The sequence below is a fragment of the Gopherus flavomarginatus genome, chromosome 2 (assembly GCF_025201925.1).
Source record: "Gopherus flavomarginatus isolate rGopFla2 chromosome 2, rGopFla2.mat.asm, whole genome shotgun sequence".
Taxonomy (NCBI): domain Eukaryota; kingdom Metazoa; phylum Chordata; order Testudines; family Testudinidae; genus Gopherus; species Gopherus flavomarginatus.
This window is the reverse complement of record NC_066618.1, coordinates 130651041-130664931: the sequence shown is the minus strand read 5'-3', so window position 1 is coordinate 130664931 and position 13891 is coordinate 130651041. Positions and strand designations below refer to the sequence as shown.

General features: G+C 38.6%; 1 protein-coding gene across 5 annotated transcripts in view; it reads right to left on the bottom strand.

Annotated features, from left to right (window-relative positions):
- Positions 1 to 13891, bottom strand: part of MTRR (5-methyltetrahydrofolate-homocysteine methyltransferase reductase) — a 139464-nt gene that overhangs the window by 20063 nt on the left and 105510 nt on the right. For all 5 annotated transcript variants that reach the window (XM_050938192.1, XM_050938191.1, XM_050938194.1 and 2 more), the window contains one exon: positions 9757 to 9875. In XM_050938192.1, coding sequence (XP_050794149.1) covers positions 9757 to 9875 — 119 coding nt within the window. The remainder of the gene's footprint in view (positions 1 to 9756; positions 9876 to 13891) is intronic.

The following is a 13891-nucleotide window of genomic DNA, read 5'->3' as shown; positions in this document are numbered from 1 at the left end:
CACCCCTGGTACTACTTTAAAAGTGAAATTGTAAAAGGAAGATCTGCCTATTTCAGCTATTTATTTTTTATCACAACTGCATCTAAAATGATAGTACCATAGAGTAACAACTATCTTTTTTGCTCAAATATGAGAATCCAAGAATAGTCCAGAAGGAAGACAGGCAGTCCTTAAGAAAGAAGTGTGAAATAAAAAAGTTTACCAATCTGAAGATCCTGCATGTTCCTTTCATCATCTTTAACATAGCTTCCTCCTGAGAAGGAACACTTCTCATGATGTTGTTTCATTCAGGCACCAGGCCTTGCATTTCTTTGTTGCACTCTTTGCATTTTGCATGCATGCCTGTCTTACCCTCAACTAGAGGAACTTCATTAAAATATTCCCAAACTGGCTCTCTTTTACGGCCTGCTGCCATTATAGGTTTTTCTTTCTAGTGAGAGAATGGTATGGTAGATCTCAGATCAATGAAGGCTACACTCAGAAAGTTCTCAAGCCTTCTGGAATATGCTGCTCAAACAGTTTCACTTTTGTTTCTACTGCCTGTCCCTCCCTTCTCACATTTATCTCCAGACTTTTCCTTGTCAGATCTATTCCACCCCCAACAATCTTCTATTTATTGAACTTTTTGAAACTTTGCACTTGTAGAGAGCGGTAAGGGATTGACACTGTCTATACAAATTTGCAGAGGGACAATAGGGTTGAGGTCTGTTATTTCTCACCTCTAAATTTATTTATTTATTTATTTTAAAACATTTTTGCTGTTAACAAGCATGTTATCTCTGGAGACACAAATTCATAGTGTGAGAACTATAAAACTAAGCATCTCTGATAGCATCTTCTAGACTGAGCACTGAGTCCCATTGGGTAGATAGAAAGATTAAACCTAAATAATCTATACAGAAGCCCCAGGAACACCATAAGATTGGGTCCCTAATCCATGAACTATTGGAACTCATTTACAAAACTCTTCTTAAATATTACATGAATATATCATCTCATACTATAGAACAAGAATTTATAATCCTTATTCCATGATGAGATATCTTTGAGCTATAATGTATCTTAATTAAAACTATCTTTAGATAGGTTTTTTTCCTCAAAAAGCATTTCATCAAAAAGAATCCAATTTAAATAAAAAAAATCCAACTTTCTAAATTTATTTTTAAAAAAAATAAATAATTTTTATCCACTCTGGGCAAACTATGCTAACTATATTTCAAACTAATAAACTATGAAACAGAGTACAAAACTATCGAGAAGAAGCCTTGCCAAAGCAAGAGGAGTTGTTCCAGAAACCATCATGGGCACTAAAAAGGAACTGAAAGGGTGTGTGTCTAGCATTATCCCTTAATCTGGTGCATGGCACCAGAGGGAGCTAGAGACTGCCTGATAGATTCATTGAGGGAAAAATTTTCAGCAATGGTGCATGCAGCTGGCACATGTCTAATGTGGAATGGACATGAGCAAGCACTTGAAGAATTTCTTAAGCAAAATCTATTGACTGTCAAAAATAAGATTAAAAACAAAACAGATCAGGTGCAAACAATGTTGGATGGAAGTTTGTGAAATTCAAATAATATTTTTGAGTAAGATCTAAGATTTTTTTATGCGGTTTCAAGATGTTCTTGTTTGGACACTGGGTGTTTATGCATTCCTCAAAACACTGCAGATTTTCAGAACTGTGGTATATTTTAAAGTTAGGATCTTATCAGATGATTAAGCACAAATTCAAAGCACAATTTTTTGTTTGTTTCTACTATACACGTCAAGCAGCTTGGTTGGAAACATTGACTGAAACTTGTAAAAAGCATGGAGTACACACATTAGTCCCATAATCTTAGTACCAAACTCTCAAGTACTAGTCTCAGATCTGAGAATAATTGCCTCTGTGCTTTGGGTCATTCACTTGCCCTCTTTTTCCTTTTGAGTTTTCCCTCATCTTTAAAAAAGGGGGATACTAATACCCACCTACTTACCAGAAGTATTGTGAGGATCATTCAGTGTATGTACAGCACTTTGAAGACTAAAAGCAATATATAAGAAGTTTTATTATTAATTATTATTAATAGGAATGTGTTCTTCACTATGTTCTACCATATGGTTCCAAAATGTTCAGGGCAATCAAAACATTCACAGTCAACACCCAGAGAATCTTTCATACTCACTAAGGGCCTGATTCTGCTCACAATCACAGAAACTCCATGCCCCTCAGGTCTTCTCAGCAACAGAGGCTACTCTGAGTCCTGAGAGAGGATTCCCCTAGGCTCGCTTCCAAAGGGCAGTCATACATAACTTAGGTGGCTGCCTACTTCTTTCCCATTCCCAGAATCTGTCCAGTTTAATTGCTATAAAATGCATTCAAGCTTTGAAAAATGATGCTGGGGAGGCTTACAGCATGCTTAATGCCATCTGAAAATCCTAGCGTGGGGAAATAGATTGGAGGAAAGGATTAGATTGCATCCCACGTGACGGATTGATAAAGGAGATGTGTTGCCTGAAGACATCTTCTTGGTTTTCAGTTCAGAAACAGAGCTAGCTAGAAGATACTGGGGATGAGAGGAACCTTTTATCCCGGCCTCTGCAATGGCAATGAGGAGGGGAGGGGAAGAAGCAGGGAGAGCACCATCTCACTCTACAAAGTATACTGCAGTGTTGTTGGTTGTTTTGATTTCTTCCTCACCCATTGGCTGTGCAAGGAGGTTACTACACTTCATTTATATCTTCTTTGCTGCTTCATGCTGTTGAATGCATCCATTTTCTTTCCCTTCCTCAGTCTCTTACACACCAACCTAACGTCTCCCAATGCACAGCCACTTCAGATGACCTACATGTGCCAAAAGATGATGCAGGCCATGGTCAGGATTGGGTGCTAAATATGAAAATTAATAGTTAAACTTACACTATTTATCATGTGAAAAGGATGTCTGATAACACTGTCATAGTGTCCTAACAGGCATTTAAAATGTATTTCTGCCAACTTTGATGGCAACATTTTTTAAATTAACAATACAGAAAAATTTAAATAATTAGTATTCTATTACAATTCTGTTACGGTCAGCTCCTCACAGTATTTGGAAGGAAATCTGTCAGTGTGTCACATTTTATAAAAAGAGTCACAGGAGGCATCAGGGCACTCACAAAGGAAAATCTACCAATTCAAATACAGCTTAAAAGGCGATGTTGTAACACCAGGCCTGCTTCTGCATGTCTGCCCTGGCCTCCATGCTTAGATGCAAAGCCAGCACGTACACCGAGCTGTTTCCTGTTATTGTCTTTGCCAGTAAAGGCTGAGGGTTGACCATTCCAGTAAAGGCTGAGGCTGAAGTTTGACCGCTCTGTTGCAACTTTACAGATATTTTGCAAACAGCTTGCAACAGAATATCCCCCGCCTCTTCGGGGAAACTTGGCGAAACCCTATCTATAGTTTATTTAACCTTATTTGGTAGACGAGAAGCCCCATATAGCTGTCAGCGATTTCTTCACTAGATCTTGGGGGGGTGGGGGGCGTCACTTTGGGTATATCTGTCCTGCCCACAGTTTGGCAGGCAGAGAGGAGAACGCACCTGAGTCACTTGCACCTCGAGTGCACCCGTAACCGAGCCTGATCACCTCGAAGCCTCTCTCAGCTCTCGTGTTTCAGTGGAGCTTACGTGTCTGCCGGCCGTAATGTTTTTGCATTGGTTTGTATTAGTAAGTATGCTTTGTAATTAATTGTTTTTGGAAGTTAACAAGATTTTCTTTTGGGGTTAACTGTATATTGTGTCTTTCTTTGTATGAGTATATTTTGTGTTTCCTTGTATAAATAGAGTTGTTAGTCAATATTGTTTCTGTATCACTAATAAACCATTAAGGTAAAGCCATACGTCTCAGTGCCTGCACGCTCCAACACTGTGCCACAACTGTTCCCCCTCTAAACATCCAAAAACGAACCTTTATCGTTTGGTCACCCCTGCAACCTGGTAGATAACAGGGGTGCATCTGACTACTTGGGTCCTCGCATACAATTGGGTGACTAACAGGCCAGTGTGAGATTCCTTGGAAATACAGATGGTGTGTGAAGTCATGTGTGGAGGTAGCAGTTTTCACAGTTATGCATCCAGGACTACATCCTCAAATGGCATATATTAGTGTTGCTCCATTGATTTAATGAAGCTCTGCCAATTTATACCAGTTGAGCATCAGTCTGAGTCCTCCAGAAAGTTCAAGGAAGTCAGAAGAAACATAGAAAGCCAAATTCTGCCTTTCATATGCTCATGCACAAGTTGAAAGAGTACACCTGGTGTCTATACAAGCCACATATAACACTGCTCTTACATAACATTTTTAATCTAAGGATCTCCTGGTATTTTACAAACAATAATTAAATCTCACTATTTGTGGAAGCTAATTAAACACACCATTATAGGAAATAGGTAACCTGAGGTACAGACTGGTTAAGAGACTTGTCCAAGGTCACACAATATAAAATAGAACTAGAAATAGAGGCCAGGAGTTCTGGCTCCCAGTCTTTTGTTCTAACCAATGCACACATCCTTCCTCTTGTAAAGAATTCATCACTCTCTATCAAATGTTATTCGTATAAACAAGGCATGTACTATGTTTGAAAGGAAATCAACAGTATTTAAATTCAGCTCAGAAGGAATAGGAGCACATAAAGCAGCATGATGCTCTTTCACTTTCCCTCCACCGTTGTGTACTTTGTGTCCTCTTTGAAATGTGCGTGTGTCAGACACATTGTAATAATTACAGTTTCATTTTGGAAATTTTGTTGACATTTTTGTTAAAAGACTAAATCTGATAAATTTGCTGCTCACTAACATTCCAGTTCAATAAAGCACTTAAGCCCATGCAAGTGTTTTGCTAGTAAGGGCCCTAATTCTCATCCACCTTTGCAATATGCTTTGAGATCTACAAACGAAAAGTGCTTTATCACAGCAAAAGTATTACTACCACCACCATGACGAATAAATTTCCAGATGAATCAATCAATAAATAGAAATTAAGGTGGAATTGTTTGAGCATATTGTGTGTGTACATCTTAGGTTCTGATAACGTTTTTTCCTTTTTGCTGTGATTTTTCTAGCTGCTAGATATGCTCTTTCAAATGATTTTTCTCCTGATCAGAAGTCACTCTAGACAAGTTTTTGCTGCAACATCTGAAGAAAACGGAACTGAAGAGAAATTTAATGGAACCTGTCTTGCTTCTCCTCCCTGGTTCAAGAGTGGATTGAAGGATAATTGAGATGACATGTTTAAGAGCTACTGAAAATGACCACTGGCCTTGACTCACGCAACCACAGCTGTAAATTTATTTAAATTTTTAGGTTGAATATACTGACCTTGCGATGTTTAAACAAGCTTTAAATTCACAAAACATTTTAGCAGGTCATTATACCCTCAGGGGCTATGGACTAGCATTAGAAACTTAAAATGCCTTGGCTTGTAACTACATAAAAATTTGATTACATCTAAAAATTCCTGGCTGTCCCAAACAGCCCCTTAACAACAACAGGGTATTGCCATCATTATAATATGTAGGAAATTAGTTGCAGCAGCAAATACATTAGCTTGTTAAACCATGCACACTATGATTTTCTTTAGTAGTAATAACGAGAGTAAACTTAAACAAATCCTCTTAAACACCTCTACATCAGCAAATGCAGTTTCTGCCTGTCCCAATTAATATTTTCCTAAGAATTTATTACCCAACAGAAAATCATTTGACATTGCAACGATTCAATTTCATGCTTCACATACACATACTTCCCTAGTTTTTTCCCCTCATTACTGACACATCATCACCTACTCTTCCAAATCTCACAGTGTAAATTAAAAACAAAAGCACTGAGTTCATGCTTTAAACCTATATGTTAAGTCAGAAGCAGGTTAGAAAACAGATCTGCAGAGATTTGAGTCCAAAAACTAGTCTTTTCCATCACACACACAAAAGCTCTGCAAATCTACTGTTTTCCTACAATAACGGAAGAATTGTCTTTACGTATGTTTGAAACTCTTCAGAAATGAATGGGAATTAGCCCACATCAGTGCATAAGAAAAAGTTTGGGCCATTGTCCAAAAACAACATGTCAAAGAATATTTTATTGCAGTATTTGTAGTATATAAAACAAACCTGCTCCAAAAATAATCGAGCTCTGAGTTGATGGTACTGCACTTAAATACCACATGTAAAATAACAATGATCTCCCATGGAAATGTTTACAATTAAATATTTACTTGTGTCCTCTATTTCTGAAGGTAATAATAAACTTTGTTCAGCATTCTCCTCTGTGTAATCATACATATCTAAGTAGTGGCGTGTTAACTCTAGGTAGGATTATTTATTCTTTATAATGGCTCATATAGTAACTATTCCCACACAATATGACCAGATGAACAATAAACCACCGTAAAAACAGATGCTCTCTTGTTTCTGTTTTAGCTTAGATAAGTCTTTGATTGGTGTTTAAATTAAAAAAAAAAAAGTGAGATGACATGTGAAGAAGGGAAAGAGATGAGTTCTGAACAAGTTATTGAAAGCACTTCTAAAACTGACTCCAGGAAATATTTCCTAGCTCCTTTTCTTACAGAAGGAGAAAAATATATTGGTGACTAATTGATTACGGAATACATATTAATTAGAAAATTGATTGGTTTGAGTTTAAGTATTGTGGTGCTCAAGAAAAGGAGCCTGATTAGTTGAAATGCCAATAAACTAGAATGAGCAAATCTGGAATTATTGGTAACAAAAGGAATGCTGAAAAGACAAAACACAAAGAGAAAGTACAATCTGTCTTGGTGTGGGATTTCTTTTGTTGATTATGGTTCTGCTCCTGGAAACACTAGTGTTTGAAGTACCAGGGCATCTGTGCATAGCGTATATAATATTTAAAATTTCATTTTACTTTTTGAGCTTCAGAGAACATGCTATTTGATTTCAGTAAGTGAAAAGCTTAAAAAAATCTGAAGCCAGAATTTAACTACACCATTAAAAAGAGACAATCAGTATATATCCACACATCGCCAGGGCATTCACAGGATCAGCTAACTTCAGCCACTCAGCAACGTGCGATAAAATCTACCTCTGCTCCACTCATAAATGGAAGTTATAAGAAGAACAGAAGGGAAAAGGTCTTCTCTGTACTTGACTGTGGTATAAGTGTATCATTGGTAGATAACCAGAAAGATATGTCAAAATCCTCTATCCTAAAGTCATTTAACCACTAGCTACTGTATATTTTACAGTAAGGAAGGTTTGCTTTGCCAAAAAATACTGTATATTATACCAATACACAAGTTTATACTGAGTTCCTTATTTTCTGATGGAAGGAGGAAGGAAGGAGAGAAGACAGCCAGCGTAATAAAACAAATTCCCATCTGAACGTAGGGAACTATTGCACATTTAGTATTTTTAAAAAAGTATGCTGTCTTTCTTGTCTCCTTATAATAAAATAACCCCAAAAATATGGTCTATAAAATCCATCGGTACACAGAAGCTGTTTATTCCCACACAAACATGGAGGCTAGTGAAATTACTACTTCTTGCCTAACACCACACAATTTTTTTTTCAGATATTAAGTCCTATCTCTTGTTAATGTCACAATGTGAATAATATGATTTATTACTGATATTTATTTTTGCTGTTTCTAGCATAACCGTACACCAGCTAAGTATCATTTTTACTGCATGTTAAGGTGGATACAATGCCTCTTTTGTTTCTATTAATATGGGAGAGTGTATGAGTATGATTATAAAGTAACACCAGAATAATAAAATAAACAAACTGAGATTACATATCAGGTTATTTTACTAGTCAGATAAATTAGACATCATGTACATCATCGTGTACATCAATTACAGGATTGTAATTGTTCTGTATTTTGCTAAATAGATTTTTTTCAGTAGTACATTTAATAAAAGATGCTGGACTGACTGCTTTGGAGAGTGAATCTGATACTGGAGAAATTCTCCAGAGTCCATCTTGCATTTCTGACCTCCATTTTGAATAAGCAGGAGTCACTATTGAAAGCTCCAGGTCACATGATATTTCTGAGCATGTGCAGAACAAAGGTAGGGGAAAGGTCAAAAGGGAAAGGTCAGATGATGTAAACATAACTCTTGGGTAACCAATGGCAGTAAGCACTTGTGGAACGTTGGCATGCGTTAAAGAATGTGAGATAATGTTTGGTACTGAGCATGTGCAGGAAAGATCTGATGATGTTATGCATCTAGAAAGTTCTGACAGGACACTGTAAAAGGCAGTGTGTCAGCGGAGCAGCTGAAGGAGTAGGAACTGAAGAACAAAGCAGAGAAGAACAGCAGCAGACCTGAAGAAGCAGCAATGGCAGCAGAAGTCAATGGAGTAAGCTTGCCAGTTATAATTATAGTACAGTATAGAAAAGCATAGTATAATGTTAGTATACATGTGTGGGTTAATAAAGATATATGTATGAGTGTTGATAGTGAAAGAAATGTATAAGATTTAAAGCATACAGAAATTTCTGTCAGCAGCCTGTGACACTGGCCATCTGTGACAGGGTACAACCACAAAGAACCATTTCAACTGTATGTTATTGTGGCTGGGGTGCTCTTTAACTTGTTTACTACTACTGTATTAGAGATTATTGCTTATATTAATCCAAAGATGCCTTGTTTTGGAAAAAAAATACTGTTTCTGTCAGTTATTTATTGAAAGGCTGTATTCATGTTCTCCAGATATTTCCTTAGCTACCCTAGAGACCCATACCTTAAGAAAACAGAATGGTTAATAAGTGGGTTGTTTTTAGGAAATCTGTAGTAAACACAGGAGGGGTAATAGGTGAGCTATTCTGGGGGTACCCTACATCTGTTTTTGGGGTACAATGCCCTTTATTCATCTGCAGAACAGGAACAGCGGTAGCATTGGCATGTATCCCCCAAAATTTTGCTTACATTCTTCGGCCATCACCTGGTGGGATCTGTTGGGGTATGTCTATGAAGCTAAAATAACCCCACAGCATTGAGTCTCAAAGGCCAGGTTTACAGACTGAGCCTCATGCTATGGTGCTAAAAATAGCTGTTTAAATATTTGGGTTTGGGCTGGACCTTGAGTTCTAAAACCACTCTTGGATTTCAGAGCCTGCACCCGAATGCTTACACAGCTTTTTTCAGCATTACAGCATAAGTCCAAGCCTATTGACCTAGGCTCTGAGACTTGCTGCCACAGGTATTTGTTTTGCCATTTAAACATAACCCTAGAGTCAGCAGGGACTCCAATATTCATGCCCATTCAATACATGGCCTCTTAAAAAAGACTGCCAGAAAGGCTGTCAAGAAATTCCATTTGCCATTGTAAGTTTTGTGATGTGGACTCCAGTTCTGAAGGAAATGAACTGAGAATATGAATTTATTTCTCTTAGGTCAAACAACAGCATAGGAACAACTTTCAGTAACTATTGACCTCTTCTGGTCTCCTACTAGAGACCCAGAAATGAAAGATTTTGTTTCTTCTTATCAGTCCCTTGAACCATCCAATTCCCCCTATATCAGGCACATTTATGTGAAAACACGTGTTCCATGAATTTAGACACTATGAAAATTAAAATAAAATTGTTTCCAACAAAAACCCTAGTGATGTTGTAATAAGCGTCATGAGAATATGTCCAACCAGAAACAACAGAAAAAAGTTACCCATTACGTCTACCCGGCTCCAGATGTTATGAAACATATTCCTTAACATAACAAACTGGTAGCTTTTCATGTAATAATGCAGCACATACCTATGTTGCAGAAAACCAATAAAAGGTGAAACTCCAGTTCCTGGACCCACCATCATAAAAGGGACAGATGGATCTGAAGGTAAGTGGAAAGTGTTGATTGCACGAGCAAAAATGGAGACCTAGAATGAAATTAAATACTGTTACAATATAACTGAAGAAATTCTGTAGGCAGTCAAATGATCATGTGGTCTTTGGAGCTTTAAAAGTTGTGTATGTCTACCTTTTTTCATATATATATGTTCCCACACACATGCACACACGTACACAGGCACACAGAGCACATTAATGAATTACATTTGAATGACAGTAGTCTGCTTAAACTTCCCAGCTTAGGTCTCTGAAAATATAGATGCCAAATTTGCAGTCTATCTATCCACATATCCAAAAGTGGGTAAATGCACACAGAAACATGGGTTTCTGAATATGAAAACTGATACAATCACAAATTTAGGAGAGGCATTTTTAGCGATTCTTGAAATTTTGACCTGTAGTACTCTGAGGAAACAAGGTTTCTTGGTGCTAATCTTAAACTGTTTCTTTCCGTCCACTTGTGACCCCTGCTCCCATCATCACTTATTATTATGGAAAAGAGAGTCAAATGTGAGTGTCTCTGGAACTGCAAGACTGACTCCCTGTGTGAAGAGTGGGAAGAGAGAGACACACATACACATTTTTCTCTCAAAAAAAATTGAACTATCTGTTGAACATTAAATATTCTCCATATTGGTCTGTTTGTGCCATCTTAATTGAAAATAATAATTGCCCAGCTAGAAATAAGGTTAACAGGGTTCCCCTGTCCAGAGGTTTACAATATTATAAAATTTCCCTACCCCCAATTGAAGAGAGAAGGTTTTCAAAGGGATGGTTGGGAGAAGAGATTCACAGATCTAAGGCCAGAAGGGATTGCTGTGATTATCTAATCTGTATACCACAGCCCAGAGAGCTTCCCTGAAAAAATTCCTAGAGCACAGCTTTTAGAAAAACATCCAATGTTGGATGAAAAATTGTCAGTGATAGAGAATCTACCACAAGAAGCCAGATTTGAAATGGGACCTTTAGATCTTCACTCCAATGCTCGCCCAATTGAACTAGTTCAGCTAAAAAATAAAAGATAAAATAAGACATCTGCCTTAGAAGAGGCCCTTTTCTCCATCACTGTGGACAGCACCACCAGGAAAAAGACCTTGCAACTCAGGTCAATAGTCTGGGCATTATTTTTGACTCAGCTTTCTCTGATGACCTTCACATCCAGGCCATATCTAACTCTTGCTGCTTCTTCCTGCAAAACACTTCTGAGATCCAGACTTCCCTCTGCCCACACAGACAAAACTTATCCAGGCCCCCCAACATCTCACATATTGCAACACCTTCCTCTCTGATTTTGACAAATGCAATTTTGCCTCCTTAAATCCACTGAAAATGTCACTAAAAGTATCTTCTTGGATCATCCTTCTAACCACATTACCCGCCCCTGCATTCCTCTATTAGTTCCCCCTGTTTCTCTGCATCGAACACAAACTGCTTGTCTTTTTCTTTTAAAGCCAATCATGTCAACCCCCACCTCTGCTCTGCCAGTGATGTCAACATCACTGTCCATCGGTGCAGTTTTTCCTCAGGCTCCTCTGTGATTTCTTAAATGCCACCCCTTTTGCGTAAGAGTAGCTGCACTGAAATGGTTTGCTTTTGTGGGGAGTATTGCCTTGTCAGGGCTTAGATCCTCCAACATGTGGGGTGGGGGGCAGGTTGGTAGGGGAGCCAGGGACCTCCCACTCCACTGGGTTCCAGCCTAGGGCCCTGTGAGGGCTATCAAAGATCTGACTCCAGAGGCATAGCGAGCGTGCTCCGTACCCTCCGACCGGAGGGGGCCCTGCAAGGAAGGGGGCCCCTAAACGTGGCAAAAAAAATGTAAGGTATAACTAGGTAAGTGACTTTTATTGACGCTATTGCACAATCCATGTCGGTTTTACTGACAAAACCGTGAAGTCACTATGATACATCATAATGCTATTGGCTACATCAGTTGTCTGTCGGTCAGTTTCGAATTTTAGTTGGACCCATTCAAAGAATGTGTATTTGCGTTCATAATGGCGGTCGGCGGATAAATGTTATTAATTTAGTTGTTTAGTTTTTTATCGTTTCCAATGCAGAAGCGTGCTTTGTGATGTCTAAGAAAATGTATAAGAGCAGACCTAGTAAACAAAAGGCAGCAAAAGATGCCGAGAAGGAACTTGAGAAAATTCCAAAGTTGTCAACGTATTTTGCGCTGCAATCCAACGTACAGGTACAGGCACATGAAAGTGACAGAGCTAGCAGCGACGAATCGTATCCAGAAGTATCCAGAAGTGCTTCAAGTGAGGTCGAAGGTGAAGCCAGTTGTTCTAACAAACAAACTGTGACAGATATTCCAGCTGCTGCCGGGAAAGAAGTATCTGAATCTGAACCACTGACTGATGATCCAGGAGACTGGCCGTCTATAATATCGGACAGGCAAGTGTGTGACATTGTTGCACGTGGCCCACCGCAGCAAAATGAAAGTTACGAATTTCCATTTAACGAGGAAAGACGGAGTTTCACAAGTACTCATTTCTATTGAACCATGGCAAATGGCGAGAAAATAAGACGTTCATGGTTAATGTACTCAGTTCAGAAAGATGCCATTTTTTGTTTTTGTTGTAAATTATTTGGCACTGGCGACATACCGCTACATCGTGGAACATCTGCTTGGAAAGCACTGTCAAAAAGACTTCAGCAGCATGAAACAGGCAAAGGTCATCAAGACTGTATGGTGAAATGGTTTGACCTTCGGTCAGGAATAGTAAACCGTACATCTATTGACCAACTCGAATTGCAGGCTTTTCTGAAAGAAATAGATTTCCGGAGAAATGTTGTCAAACGCATGGTTGATGTCGTTATTTTCTTGTCCAAAAGAAACTTGGCATTTCGAGGAACTAATGAAAAGCTCGGCGATCCTTCGAATGGCAACTTTTTGGGACTGTTTGAATTGCTTGCAAAGTATGATACTGTCCTCAGCGAACTTTTACAGAGGATTAAGAAGGCAGAGACACATGTTCAGTACCTCAGTCCACAGATCCAAAACGAGCTGATTCAATTTGTTGCCAGTAACATTCAAGAGGCCAACATAGCGCAGCTTAAAAAAGCGAAATATTATTCAGTTATTTTGTACTGTACTCTTGACGTGTCACATGAAGAACAGATGTCTGTGGTGTTACGCTTTGATGAATGCAACAGTGAAGATGGTGTCAATATTCGTGAAGCATTTGTTGGTTTTCTTAATGTTCATGATACAACTGGCGAGGGCTTTGTGGAAGCGTTTCTTGAGAAGGCAAACAACTTAGGAATAGACATTGCTGACATGAGAGGCCAAGCTTATGATAACGGCACAAATATGAGAGGAAAGAATAAAGGAGTTCAAGACCGCATGCTAGAAATAAATGACCATGCCTTGTATGTACCACGTGGAGCTCACACTTGGAATCTTGTGATCTCAGATGCGGCAAAGTCATCGAAATAGGCCGTTGACTTTTTCAGTCTGATTAACAGAATATACGTTATCTTTTCTTCTTCACCTTCACGTTGGGATATACTTCAAGAACATATGCCAATATCTGTTAAAGGGTTATCGGATACTCGTTGGGAGTCGAGAATTGATGCTGTGAAGCCATTGCATTATCACCTTGAAGAATTGTGCAATGCTTTGTCATCTTTGCGAGAATATGCGCTCGAAAAGAAAGATGGCAATACAGCAACAGAAGCTGGTGCGCTTTTAGACCATGTTACTACGTGGCCTTTTGTGCTGACTGTGTACACGTGGTACGATATACTATTTCACGTCAATAAAACCAGCAAATTAATTCAGTCACCAGATGTGTCAATTGACATACTGCAGGCAGAAGTCGGTGCTACAATGAAGTTTTTGGAAGACTATCTAAATACAGGATATAACTCTGTGGTCACAAATGCACGTGAAATAGCAGAGCAGGTATTGAGCAGGTGTTGTTTGGATTTCTGTACAACGCTAACAGCCTGAAGCAGTGTCACAGAGAAAATGAACTGGAGAATCACAGCAAAAATTTTGAAAGAAAAATGGGAGACACTGAAGCCAACGAACTCATAA